The 17,228-nt window shown below is 37.4% G+C and overlaps 1 protein-coding gene across 1 annotated transcript in view; it reads right to left on the bottom strand.

Moving 5' to 3' along the window:
- USH2A (usherin) overlaps positions 1-17,228 on the bottom strand; it is an 891,077-nt gene that overhangs the window by 85,977 nt on the left and 787,872 nt on the right. The window contains 1 exon segment of the mRNA XM_037823757.1: positions 5,816-6,170. Within this exon segment, the coding sequence (XP_037679685.1) occupies positions 5,816-6,170 (355 nt within the window).

Genomic DNA, 17,228 nt, shown 5'->3' with positions numbered 1-17,228 from the left:
AAGGGTTGGATATGGAAGTAAGGGAGAGGGACGACTCAAGGGTGACCTGGCTCGAGCATCTAGAAAGATGATGGGCTATTTAGTTATATAACAGAATATGAAATAAGAATGTGTCTTGGAATAATGAACAAAGCCTTGAAGCTTAGAAAGATGGGTGTAATTTACTCTACTGGAACTGCTAGAGTTATCCCTGCAGGACTTTCAGAAAGGAAGCATGATCAGTCTTACAATCTTCAAGCTCTGTCATTCTCCAGCAACCTATATAACAGAATATTCAATTTCATGAAAAATGAGTTAAAGAAGGGAATTAGAGGAGAAGCAAGAGCTTTGCTTGGGTCTCCTCACCAGTAGGGGGAGAGGATAGGGGTTCTCAATGCTCTCCTCTCAAGCCATATGAGGTCTATCCAAGAAACCACTTGAAGAAATTGGGGGTGTCTTCAAGGAAGGTGAAATGGACACTGTGTTCCTTGCAGGTGGCTTGCTGCTAAGCTAAGAAACTCATGGGGCAGCCTTCATGCTGCCACTAGGCTGGAAAGGGACATTCTGAGGCTGTTATGTGACCAGGAGTTTGGGATCATGGCCTAATGCAGAAACTCATACCTGCTTCTTATTTAATTAATTCTAAAGTTGGGAGGCTGGCTGGGCCTCATCCAGCATTCTAGGTCAAGTAGAGAAGAGGACTGTGTGGGAAAAGCTTCCCTTTCACTATTTTGGTGGAACACGGTTTCCTAGGTTTAGCAGATGCCAAGGAAGGAATCAGAGCTTAGTCAATGTGATAGGGTCCCACTCTTGGCTGCCCACTCAGGAGAGGTGTCCCTGGAAATAAAAGTGATTGTGGAGGTGGGCTTTCAGGGCAAGAATAGTTAGGGGTATAAGAAATACTAGAAAGTGTATTGTCTGAACTGGGAAACTGTGAAGCAAGGAATTTCTCATGGGGAAACTGTACGTAGCCTGCAGAGAAAATCCCACAAAGCATTTGCACCACAGGGGGCAATGGGAGATGAGTTAGAACAATATCAATGAATAAAGCTCTGCACTTTTTTGTCTGATCCTTTCTCTCCTGCCACAATTTTGGTGGAATCAGCAAGAGGAGAAGAAGGAACTGAAGAAACATGAAGAAAATAACCATGTCCTCTCTTCCCCAGGCCAGATCACTAAACACAAGTCAGGCTTTGATTTAGACTGGGTATTTTTTTTAACACCTGAAAATGAGTTTGATTACCAAATTGGACTGATTCTTGTCATTGAAAGTGACTGGAAAACCATGGCACCTGCCCTAGATCTCACCAATGGGTGAGAAAGGGAGTTCTGATGGAGCTTCTTGGAAGAGAGTGGTTGGAGAAAACTACAGTTCTTTCAAAGAAGTAGTTACATAGAGTTCAAGAGAACATATGGCTTTCATCCCCAATGACACCAAGCAAGAAGTCCCCAACACATATTTTCAGTTGGTAGAGTACTATATTTTTTAAGAAAGGATAAAGATAATATAAGGGTATTATATATAAGGTTAGTAAATGAAAATTTAATGTCAAATTAAATATATCATTACTATAAAAAATTTGAAGTTATGCAACAAGTATTCATTGATATATATGCTATTTATGTATCCAGATTTTTGTCTCTTTTATACAAAAGAAAGAATGACATAGTTATCTCATATTATGAGATGTGAATACTGAGCTTATAGAACTGATATGGAAAGTTTTTGGTAATTGTTTTTATTATCAAAGTTGTCTTCATGTTAAAAGGATGTCACCAAAGGAGTGCCTTTAGACAGCAAGATCTCCCAGAGTATTTGTATTGCCTTGTAAATGAATCTGGGGAGGAAAGGCTAAGAAACCTCATTTTCAGAGCTACAACTAATTTAAGATCAAATGTAAAGAGCAAGAATATTTTACGTTATACTAAATCAAAATTAAGATGGGATTAAAAATGAATTCATCAGTTTACTCACAAACTCTTCATAATATGGTGATTAAGAACTCTCTATCTCCTTTCTTTCTTTCTTTCTTTCTTTCTTTTTTTTTTTTTTGTTCACATACCTACTTAACGGTAAAGAGATTTTGAAACAACCACATGAGGAAATTTTGAATAACTCCTCCTTGACATTGGGAAAGGGAGTTTGGCAACTATATTCTAGACACTAGAGTTTGTCATTCTGGATTTTATTCCCAGTTTAGAAGCCAACTTTTAGTGACCCATGCAATTTGCTTACCCACTCAGCACCTTATGCTTGATTCTCCACACAGTGAAGTACCATCTATCTTTCAGAGTACAGGGCAAATGTATGATCTGGGCTTGATGTTTTATAACCCTGTGGGGTAAGCAGGGATATACTTAGAGCACAGATGAACGGGTAAACCACCTTTGCCTTTAAATCCCAAGTTATTTCTGCCAGTGCTTTAGCAGGTGCCAGTGAGAAAAAGCAAACAAACCCTGAATGGTAGCAGCAGTAACGCCAACCTCGCCAGGAGTGTTCCCTGTAAGTACCCCCATGGAACTTTTGCATGCCAAGCAAGGCTAAATACAGTTTCTCTCCTGACACTGCACAATTCATCACAGAACTAATTGGGAAGGGAGTTTTAAGGACTTCCACCTAAAGCTTGCTTTCAGTAGTGGGGGGTATTGGTCTTAGGAGACCCTAAGAGTCCAGATACCTCTCTTTTTCTCTTATAAGGACCTACCTAGACCCAAAGGGAGATGAAACTTTTCATGAGGTGGGGAGAGAAGCTGGTGAGGCATTAAAACCCACACTCTCCATTTCTCCTCTCCTGCTGCCTCTGCTGCTGCTGCTGCTCCTGCCAACACATATGCTCCCCACACCCATGGAGGGCCCCCACTGCCAGTTCTCTATCCACTGCCACCACCAGCAGGATCCATGCCTCCATTGCACCTGTTTTATGCGGCTCTCCCAGCAATGTCCACCTGTTTGTAAACAACTCTGGGAGGATCTTGGGACAAGTTAGCGATGGCACCATCACCATGAGCAAGTTAGTGGTGTGCCCTCTTGCAGAGATGGGATCCCAATAAACAAAGGACTAATGGGGCATTGGAAATACCTCTTGGAAGCCTGCAAATTGAAATACATTCCCACAGTTGTGGGGTTGGGCTCTGTGTCTCATGAATTGAGAAGGTGGTTCCTTTGTTCTGGAAAATTTCAGCCTGAGCAGTCAATTAAACAAAAACTTGACGAATTGCCTAGGGCAGGCACAAAAAAGGGAAAGAGCCAGTAAACATGTTTAGCTGGTTCAGGAATTAAAGGAACAGTAAGTAAAGCCAGGAAAGTACTCAGAGTGATTTAAAAGCGAGCCATTTAAACATGAGCAGCAGAACTGGGGAAGGTCAGAAACTTGTAAGGCCCAGCAATAATACAATAATAACCTGTATCTGAGACTTGGTTGCCCGACCCCACTCCCGCATCCCCCATCGTCTCTGTTCTGCCCGAGAGCCCAGTCTCCTGGCAGACTTCAACACAGAGTTGAGTGTAGTATTCAGTATGGAAGTATTGAATGTAGCACTCAATGACTATTTGCTAGATTGGATTGGATCTTAAATAATTTGTTCCTGACCCTGAAGGCACACTGCACTAGGATCTAGAAGTCATGCTGTTCAGAAGAGGAAAAGATGGACTTAAATTACAGGAGGAAAGATTTGGCTAGGATAAAAGGGACATTCTGTTCTGATGGGAAAGAGTTTAGATCATTGAAACTAAGTGATAGAAACTCCTACTTTAGAAATCTTTTAAAATAATGGGTTGAACACAGTCTCTCAGGAATGTAGGAATGGATGAAGTTGAAAGATAATAGTGTATTTTCCTGGTAACCTCATTCAAAGGTGTCAGTGCATAAGGAGTCATAGTGGCCTGCTGCCCTGAAAAGTTGGCCTAGTGACCAGGAGGTCTGAACACAGTCTAGATAGCTTTGTGGATGATGTTCTCAATACCCAGATGGGATTTTTCCTGGTGAACCTAATGATGACTTCTCTTAGGAGTCTGAGGGCCAAAGAGCCAGATTTGGGGGCTCACTTTGGACATACACACAAATACACACATTCAAAATAGGATATGGAAATACTACTGTTCCTTGATTATCCTGGCTATTCTCTTTAGCACTGTAAGTGTTAATCTTTAGAAAAATGGAAGAATCCAGAAATCCTGGGCTTTCAGAATGGAGGCTATGTAGAGAGGAGCAGTGTGCAGAGGTCCCTGTGCAGCTTAAAGTTTGGGGCAAAAGGCCTTCCTCTTCTTCAGGAATTTTGGAGTGAAATTTAGCATCTAGAAGATTAAATAAAGGAGAGAGTTTATGAATTCACCAGCTACTTTAAGTCTTGTATTGTAAAATGAAACCAGTTATGAAGGGATGACTTACAGGGTATCCCACAATGGAATGCTCATAGAACTGTTTTGGGAAATTAAATGATTAGGCTAAAACCAAGAAAGCTGTATTTCAAAAGAGCAGAAGTTTAATCATTGCAATACTGGTGCTTTCAATAAAATATATTTTCATTAAGGTGTTTGACTCAGAAAGCTACTGTCAAGGGTCTTTCAGTAGTTTCACAGAAAATTCTGCTTTCAGGGTTGCAGTTTAGAACATGAGTTCCAAGGATTTGTGGAAAAGTAAGTAATGTTTCCCCATGGAAAAGATATCAACTAAAAAGATCTACACTTAAGAACACTGCTTCTAATGTTTCTAATGAAAGATCTAGATGTGCTATGCAATACCCTAATACATAAAGATAATTAGATATCAAATGAAAAAAATAAATATTCTGAGATAAAAATGAAGATTTCCTTAACATTATACCCTTGTTCACGTTGCTTATTTTTTCGTCATAAGAGAAAAATTTACATAGGGATGGCAGGAAAACATTGTTCCTTAAACTATTCATTTAAAAAAATTGATCTAGTGTTACATTTAAAAGTACATTTTCCCATTGTTAGACATTTTGGTAAATGTTGTACTCCATAAGATAACCATGATACAAATTGGACCACCTAAGTTTGAAGCATAGAAACATATATTAGTCTTTAAAAATAATGCTTTCTGCTATCTTTTCATTTTGCTCTTTTTTATGAGGGATTTTCATAATTTTATAAGGTCTTGGCGCATTTTGAAAATCATATGTATTTAAATCCCAAGACAACAGAGTTCCATCTTCTCTGTGAAGCCTCTTCAGTAAAAGGGCTTCACACTGACCTCCCAGAGCATTTCTTGCCTAACACATTTTCATATATGATGTTATTCCCTCCTTTTTTGTGTGTTGTTTATGGCTAATCAGTGGTGGAGTTTTGAAGCTTAATCCCAATATGGTGGACCTTATTGGCTGTAATCCACTAGTTCTTCTAATAGTTTTCTTATGTGGCGATGCCAGGTGGACTGAATTACCCTACAGACCAGAGGGGGCCAGCCTAGAAAAATCACCACTAGAAACATGTGACTTTGTCCTTATTTATATGACACCATTAGTTCTTTGAGTAATTGGAAAATTGGATATTCTATCTAATGTTTTCCAAACCTCAAACTCATGAGGTATGGAGGGACACATTTAATTATTCACATTTAACAGACATGGAAAACAGGCAAAGAGATGGTTTATTTGCCTGAAAAAAACAAACTAGTTGTGGTCCCCAAATGGTCACCCATCTTCCTGATACTCAATTCAGTATCTTATCTATATGACTACATTGCTTCTTTTCATTTGTGAAAGATTTTCATATATTTAAACCCAAGTGAAGAAAAATAACAAGATAAGGAAATGAATTTCAATACATTAACAAAATAATATCAATATCAGTTATTTTTTCCTAAATTCTTACCATCACTGTGAAAGCACGCACGGTGGAGACCTTAAGGGTCGGATCCTCTGGTCTTTCTTGGTAGATCACATGGTACTGGGAAATAATGCCATTGGGAGATTCTGGCTTTGTCCAATTCAGCAGAACTGAATGAGAACTGGTGGCCTGAGCCCAAGGAGCCGGCAAATCCTGAGGTGGGGCTTCCAGGGTGCGTGCTGATGACCAGAGACTCTCCACGGAGCCCCTGGAGTTAAGGGCTCTGACCCGGTATTCGTAGAGCGTAAAAGGCCTCAGAGTATCTGAAGCATCCATAAATTTAAGGGATCCTTCTGACCAGACAAACAAAAGAGACTCCTCTTCAGTACCAGCAGGACGTCTGAAAGGAAACCAGGAAGGCAACCAGTGACAGCTGCACATTTCAAAACAAAGTTTTAGATGCAGTAAGAAATTGCTTTTTAGAAGAATTTATCAACTCTTCAACTGTGCCTTGCTGGTGTCATGATAAAGGAAGGCCAGATGGCTGGATCCACCAGAGGCCTGACTCAATATCATTTTTAAAATGCAGTTTATAAATATAAAATATACACACATATATATTATATATAATGCAGTTTATATATATATATGTATACATTTGGCTAATCATAAAAGAATGTACTACTTCATAGAAAACACAGAAAATACCAAAAAAATTTATAAAAATATTAAAAAGTAAAAGAAAATCACCCATAATCACATTTTGTTTTGTATTACCTTCCAGACCTTTTTTCTTTAAAAAGAAAAGAAAATACTAATTCAAGAGCAGTAAGAGGAAACAAACACATTATGTAAAAATTTAAAAATATAGAAGTATATATACATGAACACTATTAACTAATTATCATATATTTCTAAATTTTGTCTATACATTTGGGTGTGTGTGTGCGTATGCAGTTAAAGTGGGGTTTTATTTTTTGCGCCACTGGAACCATACTTTATACAATTATTCGAGACTGCTATTATCGGGAGTCCTTACCCTTCTATGATGGGCAGATTGTGGTAAGGGTCTCAATTTGTTTAAGTCTAGCTGTATCCATACCTTTTTGCTATTATGCTCTCAAACTCACTGTGGGCTTGCCCATATCACTCTCTCTGACTAACGGGACAGGAGAACAAAAGATACATGCAGAGACTTGAAAAGTTTTGCCACGTGAACAAGTCCAAGCTAGCCTGCCGGAGGACAAGTAACCGAGAGAAGCCCCCAGTCCGCATTCATGTTTGTCTAGTACATCATTTTGCACTTGTTTTCAGGATGTTTAAAAAGTGTTTTAAATTTGTTTTCCACATTCCCCTTCATTTGCATTTTTCTTCTTTAATTAAATCATAAATCCTTCAAAATAAGGACCACTCTTTCTTGTATTCAACAACAAACCTTTATTGAGCACTTATTATACAACTGGCCTTGTACCAGGAGCAGAAGGACAAAGATGAACCAGCTCCTTGCCCAAAAAGCCCCTGGTTGAGCAGAGAAGACAGGGCTGTGTGCAGTCTAATGCAAATAACATGATAAAGCATATAATAGGCATTTGCATTTGAGACCTTCAAAGGGCAAACGTCAAATTCCTTTTAGATGTGTTTTCCAAACCTAGAAAAATACAGAATATGCTCAAAAAGTTCTTTCAACTGCCTGAGAAAGGAAGTGTTTAGTTCCATCTTTAGATTTTATTGATGTCAAAATTAAAGCCTAGTTTTGGTACTCAGTATATAGAGCATTAAACATATAAATAAAAGAAATGAAATTGTCAGTTGTTTAGATGGCCCCAAATATTTGTGTATGTCATTTGGAACAGTTTTTTTTTTTTTCCCATCTAGATACAAACCTAACGAGAAAGGGAAGTTCTTGAACAACTGTAGTTGGTTTATCTCTATATTTCCAGCATCTGAGCCCAGCAGGTGTTCATGATTTTTTTTTTTTTTTTCAATGAATGGCTAAGAAGCATATAATTGCAGAGTTTTTCCTACATCTTTGCCTCATCACTATCAACTCTTATTTCTTACTAGGGTAGTATTCTAGGTTGGGGAAGAATGTAACCAAGAAATACAACCCCTCCTCCTGTGGCTTAATCTCTAGTTGAGATGACACTGATGAATACAGCAAGATTTTCTAGGCTGTTAGGAGTATTTAATTAGCACACTCTTCAGACACTGGAATATTCATGCTGCCATATCAGATTAACCAGCTCCATCAAAATGTAAAGGGTTATTAAGACAAAGTAAATGACACCATCTTTCACAAAAAGGCAGGGTATTTAAAATCTTTGGCTTTGGGAATTTGATGATTCTCAAGTTGATAAATCATTATGACCTAACTATGAGCAATGACAAGCTTCCTGCTGGAGGCTATGGAGGATTCATGGATACCTCTCAGTGACCTGCAATTACGGTTCGGCAGCCCACCTCATTATTACTCGCTACCATGTGTGGGCCAGATTCTGTACTCAGTGTAGCTTTGCCGGTTTGGCCTTTGTACCTGCTGCAGATATCAGGTACCAGGTGTGTCATTGGGAGGAATCCATTCTAATGAGAACCTTAGGGCTCACAGCCAAGGACTCCACTCAGTGATTTTTTTTTTTTTTAAGTGTTTGCTAGGAACATAATACAGCAAACAACATATGAACTTCTATGGGGAAATAAAATTTCTATTTTGTCTGGCTTCAACCTTTCTATAACACTTCAATTAATTTTTATTATGCTCTCATGAATTCCCAAATTAGGTGTAATTGTTCTCACAAAACTGACATTCTTCAAAAACTTGCCTAAAGGTGTGAATTTTTAAAATCTACACTATTTAAGAGATTAAATATAATGCTAGCCTCAAGTTTATCCACCCAGACAACTAAAGGATGCAGTGTGGTTAAGTTTTTCTTACCACTATTGAATATTTAATGAATTAAAATCATGGTGAGGCAAATATTCCATCTGTGGTGCTAAAAATTAGAATATCTTGATGTCTGAATAAACTTTGAACAGAAGTGGTTGATTGGCCACAATAATTTCTAATCCACTTGAGATTTAGGATTCAACTGTACACTTAACTAGAAGTGTTTCCTCCTGAGCATTCAATGTTTAGGGAAGTCACATTTATAGTTTCCTCCAAATAGCCAAATGGCTCTTCTTTGCTTAAGCTCATTTGGGAGATACTTCTGTAATGCGTTTTCCCAACTAAAGTTAATTTAATGTTGCCTAACGCTAAAAGAAAAACAAAAATAAGAAGTATTGAAAGTAGGAACTATGTATATAAGGGCATCCATACTCTTCGTTGTCTCAATGTAGTTTATAGTCTCTAACAGTTTCCTATTTCCCTGCCCTCCTGGCCACTCTTAGTATTTATCTTTAAAGGCAATTAAAACAAAATTCTATAAACCAATTAATTTCCCATAACAATTTTAAGATTTTGAAACTGCAACTTCCACTCCATGAAGAATATTAAGAATACTCCTATGTTCATAAATAAATAGACTGAAAGAAACACCTATAGTCAAAGGAAATAGGTTCCAGGGACTGAATCTGCATGTTAGTTACATGACCTTGGGCAAACTCACCTATGTTCTCTAGTTTCTGTTTCATTCTGTAAACTGGAGTTAATATCAGATAGTCTAATAAATCTCCCAGAATTTTTAAAGAACTAAATTCAATAATGCACATGACAAGCACTGAGCAAAATGTAGTGTGTATTTCAAGTGAAGTTATCATAGAGACGATGTCCAAAGCTATGTTTAGGAAGACAGATATGGCAGTTGTCTAAAGGCTGCATTGAACAGGGGCTGTTTGTAGGCAATCACAAAATGAAGAGGACATCTTGACAGTCCACACGGGAATAAATGTGGATCCCAAACTAGCTTGATAGTAGAATGGAAACACAGGTGATACGCAAAATGCTTTGAGAAGGTTGAATTGCCAAGCTTTGTGGAGTGATTGGATGTTCTGATATTGGAGGAAGAGATGCCTAAGATCTTCCCAAAATTTTAAGACTTAATCTTGTCAAAAATTTTAAGATTTAATCTTGCTTAAAACTCTTTAGTGATCCATCCATGCAACTGGCCTATACTTGCCAGTCCAGATTCACCTTCTGTGATTTCTCTTCCCATTTTATATTCTATTCATAACCATATCCTTGCCTGTAGATCCCTAATATTCCATGATATTCCATGGCTCCATGGCTTTGACATCTGGTGATTCTTCCTCCCCATGTCTTTTGGACTATCTCTTTCCATCTTCTGTCCTTTTCTCCTCCTTTCTTTAGACTAACTCCAATTCATCTTTTAAAATTTTACCCCAATTCACTTCAGAAAGTCGTTCCCTTGTTTTTCTCTCAAATAGAGTTATCTTCCTATGTGCTAACTTGTTTCTTTATTGATTCACTTGTCACATATTTCATGTATTTTTCCTTTTTTCTTTTTCACACTATACTACAAGATCCTTGAAGGCAGATTCTTTTTCATCTATACATTCTCAGCACCTAGAGAAGCCTGGCACTCTGTGTTACATGATTTATCGTTTCTGAAGTTATGGTGCAGTGACTGGTCGACCAGAAGAATCATACATTCCTGAAACCTGATTAATAAGAAATATGTTCCTATATTAAGTTATTATCTCTCAGCTCTAAACCTACCCTTCCACATTCTGCTTGTGGAGCTGGGACTTAGCAAGCCACATTTCCCTTTTACCAGGTGATTCTACATTGGGATCTGCCAATAAGGAGAGCAGGAGAGAGAGCAGAAAGCTGAAGGAGAAAAAGGGAACTGCTTCGTATTTGTCTTCTGTTTTCTCTTTAAGTATACATCTCCAGCAAGGATTCTTCACCAGGGAAATAGCAGGTCCTTCCCTGTTTAGGAGCAGATATTCCCGTTTACAATTTTTCCAACACTTGGAGAACCAGCTTCATCTCACCCCTTTCAGATACTTGTACCTGTCAGCTTCCAATCCCTACTCGGATGTCTGGGTCCTAGCCCTGGGGGGCCTCCTCTGTTTCTCAGTTCTAATAATTCCAACAGTTTCCTTTTGTTTCCTGGGCCATAAAAGTGGTAGTGCTTCCTGTAGTTGTCACATCAATGATATTTAGAGTTCTCTTTTTATCCTTTGTTACCTAGTTAACAAATTTATAACTAGTTAATAATTATTATGTTAATTTATATTATGTTAATTATCATGTTAATTTATGTTAAATTCTCTCTGTTTAAATAACTGGTGTGGTTTATCTTTCATGACTGGAACTTGGTTGCTACAACAAAATTAAGAATGATATTTACAAAAGAGGGAAATAGTAAAATCATAAGTGGCAAAGTGTGATGATAGATTTGCATTTGGACTCACTGAATTTAATATAGTCTTTACTACAATATTATATATTGATTGTAGAAAATAATTAGAAAACACAGATGAATAAAAACAGAAGTATTTAAAAATCATCCATAACCTATCACTTGAAAATAAGAACTCAATATTTTTGGGGGGTTTAATATTCCAGACATTTTTTTCATGTATATATAAGTGTAAAAAATAAAAACTCTATATTTAAAGAAAAACAATCAAAATAGACATATTGTTCTGTTAACTGCTTCTTTTATTATCAAGAATCTCTTTACTTAACCCATACAACTGCCAGATGTGTCTTCCTAAAGCACAGCTTTAGACAGCATGGCTAGGATAACTGCCTACTTGTATCATGATTTAGGTTTAACACAGTACTTTTACATATGCTATTTCATTTCATTCTTATAAAATTCTGGGAGGCTAATCATCTTCTATGATTATTAATATAACTTTACATAAAAATTAAAGCTTAGGGAATATAGGTAACTTGCCCCAGGTCACAAAACTAATAAGTGGCAGAGTCAAGACCTGGAATCCATGTCTTCTCACTACAAATATCATGATCTTTCTACTACATCACATTGCTTTTATACATTGCCCCTAAACCCTCAACACTTCACATTGCCTCCTTATTAAAAATCTAAACTCCTTAGCTTGGTATTTAAAGTCATCCAAAATCTACCCCCAAGCTTAACCTCTAAATTCCCCCTACAGATAGTAAAGGCTTCATTAAAACCTACTATTTGAACCCCATGACTTCAATGTCCAGGATTTTGCTTATCCTATTAATTTTATTCACCTGTGATGTTTTCCCCATCGGCTCCACCTGTTTGTTAAATCCTATTCACCACAAATGAAATATAAAACAAATTCCCAAAATAGATGATACAGCACATAAGGATTTTGTATAGGTGGAATTTCAAATCAGTGAATTATGAAATGGTGTTGAAGCAGCAGGTATTTTTAAAAAATGAAAACCTGGACTTTTTAAAAATCTCATTCCTCATATCAAAATAAATTCTACATTTAGAAATAAAGAGCAAAACCATGAAAGTGCTGGAAGAAATAAATGGTGCATTACTTTTAATATGATCACTAAAGGGAGAATTTCCTTAATATACAAAGAGCACAGGCAAATTAACAAGAAATAATCCAACATGTCTGTGAGTGGAGTTGAGGGAGGAAGGCTGGGGTATGTCTGACACCAGAAGGAAAGATGGATAATGGGGACTGGGACTGTGTGACTTGTTGAAACCTAGAATGGTCAATGATGGTGACTAATTGTACAAGTATAGAAATGTTTTTACATGTAGGAGAACAAATGAATGTCAAACTTGCAAGATTTGTTGAAAAAGGGATAGTATTGGGGAAGAATATAATCAATGTAAACTGGAGTCTGTGGTTGACAGTGGCATTGTAATATGCTTCCGTTAAATGTGACAAGGGCAATGTGCCAGAGCTGAGTGTCTATGAGAGGGTTTGTGGGGGAGGGATGTGGGATTCTTGGTGTGATGGTGTTGTCTGACCTTATTATTATATTGTATTTTTATTTTTTCTTTTATCTTTTAAATGTTTTTTCAATTTTTTCAATTTTTTATTTTTTGATATATATATATGTTATATATATATATAAGTAATGATTATGTTCAAGTGCTGATTGTGGTGATGAGTGCATAACTATATGATGATACTGTGAACAACTGATTATACACTGTGGATGATTGTATGGTATGTGAATATATCTCTATAAAATTGCAGGGAAAAAGGATAAGCAGTGGGGTGCAGGTGCTGGAGAGAACGTGGAGAGAGGGATGTGCCTGTTCACTGCTGGTGGGGAAGTAGAATGGTGTAGCCTATCTGGGGTACAGTGTGGTGGTTCCACAGGAGGCTAGGTGTGTGGGTGCCATAAGGTCCTCCAACTTCTTATTGGGTGCATGCTTGGAGGATCTGAGAATGGGGACACAAATGGACATTTGGACACTGGTGTTTATGGTGGCAGTATTCATGATTTGCAATGGACAGAGGTGGCCTAGGGGTGCATCAACTGGTGAATGGAATGGTGAACTGTGGTGTATGCTTACAAGAGAATATTGGGCAGCTGCAAGAAGGAATGAAGTGAGACATGCAGCTGGGTGGATGGATCTTGAGGACAGAATTTTGAGTGAGGTATGCCAGAGGCAAAAAGACAAACACTATAATGCCTCACTAATATGGGCTAACTATGGTGTGTAAACTCTGAGAATTGAATCTTGGAGCACAGGTTATCAGGGGAAGGCTTATTGTAAAGTCCCTAGGTTGTGAACTCTTATGGCAGTCACATCTATTCCTGAGTTGTGATGATTGTCTCTAGGTTCTGAGATGCTGAGCACTTTGTTTATAGCCTGGTCGGTCTCTGGAACTATAGTTCTCTGTGTGGTGCCTGGGACTCGGAGCTAGAGTTTGGCAGCTATGAGTGTTGGTATTACCTCAATACTGTTTAAAAAAAAGCTGAAGGAGGGTTCAGACTTCAATTAGAGATATGAATGAAGAGGATCTGGTTGGGACTGAGGCAGATCAGGCTGAAGGGTAAAGGATGGATGATACTGACTGTGTTATAGAACTTCGGCTTCTGTGTGAGACCAAAGGAGATGTTTGTTTGGTGTGGGATCTGTATTTTCTGTGGCACACTAAATGGTTTGACTTGGATGGTCAGTTTGTTCAAACACCATAATTACATGGAACTTTGAATAGGGGGTGAGATCTGGTAGGTTTGTACAGGTTAGTGTGAAATCCCAATACATCCCAGGTTAATTTGGACAGAGAATAAAAATGTATTTGCAGGCTCCCCCCCCCCCCCACCAAGGAACTGGGAAAAAGTGCAGAAATGTTAAACTTCCCTGCCTGGGTTATTACTGATGTTCTTGCAGGCAGGGGACTGTCAGTTTAGTGGGCTGAGCCCTCAATCTTGTGGCTTGCCCTTGTGAGGCTTGTTACTAAAAGGGAGAGCCTGGGGCTGCTTACGGTTGTGCCTAGGGGTCTCCCTCGGAGAGCCTCTTTTTTTGCTCAGATGTGGCCTCTCTCTCTCTCTGGGCCCACTTGGCAGGTAGGCCTGCTGCCCTCCCCACTATGGCTCCTGGAGGTGTGAATCTCCCAGGCAGTGTGAGACATGGCTCCTGGGAATGGGCCTGGACCTGGAATTGTGGGATTGAGAGCATTTTCTCAACCAAAGTGGTAAGCAAAGTGGGGCAAAGTAGGGTTTTGGTGGCTGAGGGACTTTAGGTAGAGTCATGGGTCACTATGGAGGGTGTTCTTAGGCACTATATAGATGTCCCTTTTTAGTCTTTGGTGTGTTGGAACGGCTGGAGGGAAATACCTGAAACTGTCTAACTGCAGCCCAGTGACCTTGATTCTTGAAGACAATTGTATGGGTTGTGTAGCTTACATGGTGTGGCTTTGTGATTGCGAAGGATTTGTGGCTCACACTCCCTTTGTCCAGTGTGTGGAGAGATGAGTGGAGAAATGGGGACAAAAATTAAATGAAAAATGGGGTGGAATGGAGACGTGGAATGTTTTGGGTGTTCTTTTATACTTTTGTTTTTATTCTTGTTTTTTTCTTTTTTTGGAGCAATGAGGATGTTTGGGAGTTGACTGTAGTGATGAATGCACAACTATATGATGGTAATGTGAACAACTGTGCACTGTGGATGATTGTATAGTATGTGAATATATCTCAATAGAACTGAATTAATAAACAGCTATAGGCTGTGAACAAAGAGAAAAAAGCATAAATTTGGGTAAAAGGTTTGGGGGTTACATATTTTATATGAGAAAAAAATTCTTCTAATATGTTCTATGTGTTATTAATAAAACAAAAGTGAAACCGTGAAAAAAAAATCCAAAAGAAAATGATCTATGGGTATATATATTTATATTTATTTATATGTATGTACACATATACATACACACAAACACACATACATATATACACACATACAAATAGTAAATAAGTATTTAATAAAATCAACTTAACTTATAATGACCACAATTTTAATTAAAACAATAAGATGTCATAATGAATTTGCAAAGATTGGAAATACGGAGAATAAGATGTGATATTGGCAGGAGTTTTCAGAATCCAGAATTCTTATACATCACTTTTGGAAGACAGTTTAGCAATCTCTAAAAATTCAAAATGCATGAAACTTGGGCTCAGAAATTCTACTTCTAAGATTCATCTTTCATTTACTCATTGTGAAGACGTTTATTGGAGAATTGCTGTAGTGATGCAAAATTGGAGATAACCAATTTGGCCATCAGCAAGAGACTGGGTAATAAAATATGATATACATCCATGTAATACAATATTTTTGAGTCATCAAAAGAATTGAGCCATGAAAAGAAATTAACAAATGTCCCCCCCAAATTGCAGAACAGTATAAAAATTACAGGACAATGTGACTTATTTTATGTAAAGAAAAAATATATAGAAAAAATATCCATGCTAATGTATATTAAAATTAACAGTGGTTAATTTTATTGATGTATGCCATGTATAAGAACTGTTAAAACTTTTTTCTAAGTGTATTTTTTTTAACCATTTAAGTTGCCATGAAATTTTTATTCCATAAGACCTAGTCCAAATGCTATCAACTTCAGAGCTTTCTATGGATACTCCAGGCCTATTCTGGTAGATATTTCTTATTTCTTACATTATGTTGCATTTTTTTAGCTTGTCTTATATCTCCTACCATAATAAAGATCATTGGGACTAGGGCTGAAGTCTTACAGATCTTTGTATCTCCCTTAGTAGGTTTGTACATATATATGTGTGTGTATCTATATCCATATCTATATCTATCTTTCCACACAACACAAATTTGTATTCGATCAAAATTCCTTTTTTGACATTGATTCAAAGCCTCCCTTTTCTTAATTTACTCAATTAGTTTAATTATCCATTCTAGAAAATTATCATTTGCAGTTCCCTGCTTGGAATAATCTTCCACATAATTCACCCTCCAAAACTACCTCAGATTCTACCCTTCAAAACCCTACTGAGCATTGAGAAGGAAAGGTTATTATATGATTCTATTTTTAAGGTGTTCAGAGAGTGTTTGGGGCATATTTTTGTCTTTTACTGTAAGTTGATCAAATCTTTTCATTTATGTAAAGAGACAGCTTATGAAAATAATAAACCCCTTGCAATTTTGTCTCAAAATGCTACCTCCTAGTGGGTGGAGACCATTTTATTAGGTGTTTTGTCAAGTCCTCAGAAAAAGTGTTTGATGGGTCTTTTAGCTGGAAATGATGAGACTCTGCCATTACAAAGTTACAGATATAAGATACAAAGGGAATGTGAAAAGTATTATACAAATCAAATTGACTATGAGGAGAAAGCAAAAGCCCAGTATGGTCTTGTCTGTACCGTGTCAATAAACAGGTCGCAAAACAACTAACATTAATGTTGTCTCTGGCATCTTTGTAAACTTAATTTACTATTCTTTTAAAACTTTGTAGGAAATCTTCTCTTTTGTGACTCACTTGTAGTCAATAAAATAGCCTTAATAAAATAGCAAATGAGTAGGTAAACTAAACAGAAGCAACCATATTTATAGTCTTGTCCTTATTAGACTTTTAAAAGTCATAAACATCTTATTTCTTTATTAGGGAAGACACTTTTTAATAGGATGATAACCAAGGTCAATATTTAAACAATAGAAGAGAATTACCAAAGGGAAATTATTTGAGGGATTGGTAAGAGCAGAGTGACAAGCATTTTCCAAATGAGATTGGCAAGTAGGCTTTCTACAGTTTAATAAAAATATCTTCATAGGCCAATCACCAAACCACACTGGTGTGAGCTAAATGTATTTCCTTTGGTGGTGATAGAAGAAAGAGGAGGCAAATGATGAAGCAGAAATTACATGCCATAACCTCCTCAGAAATACTGCAGTCTTGTGACTATAACTATATAAGGGGCTCTATGTAGTCCCAGAATGAAAAAGAACTATGTGTCTACATTCTATTTCTGTCCTTACAAATTTCTGATTTTTTTTTTGCAGCTATCTAAGAAAAATTTGATATTGTTGTTGTCTAAGCACAT

Source organism: Choloepus didactylus, chromosome 2, assembly GCF_015220235.1.
Source record: "Choloepus didactylus isolate mChoDid1 chromosome 2, mChoDid1.pri, whole genome shotgun sequence".
Classification (NCBI taxonomy): domain Eukaryota; kingdom Metazoa; phylum Chordata; class Mammalia; order Pilosa; family Megalonychidae; genus Choloepus; species Choloepus didactylus.
This window is presented reverse-complemented; position numbering and strand designations above follow the sequence as displayed.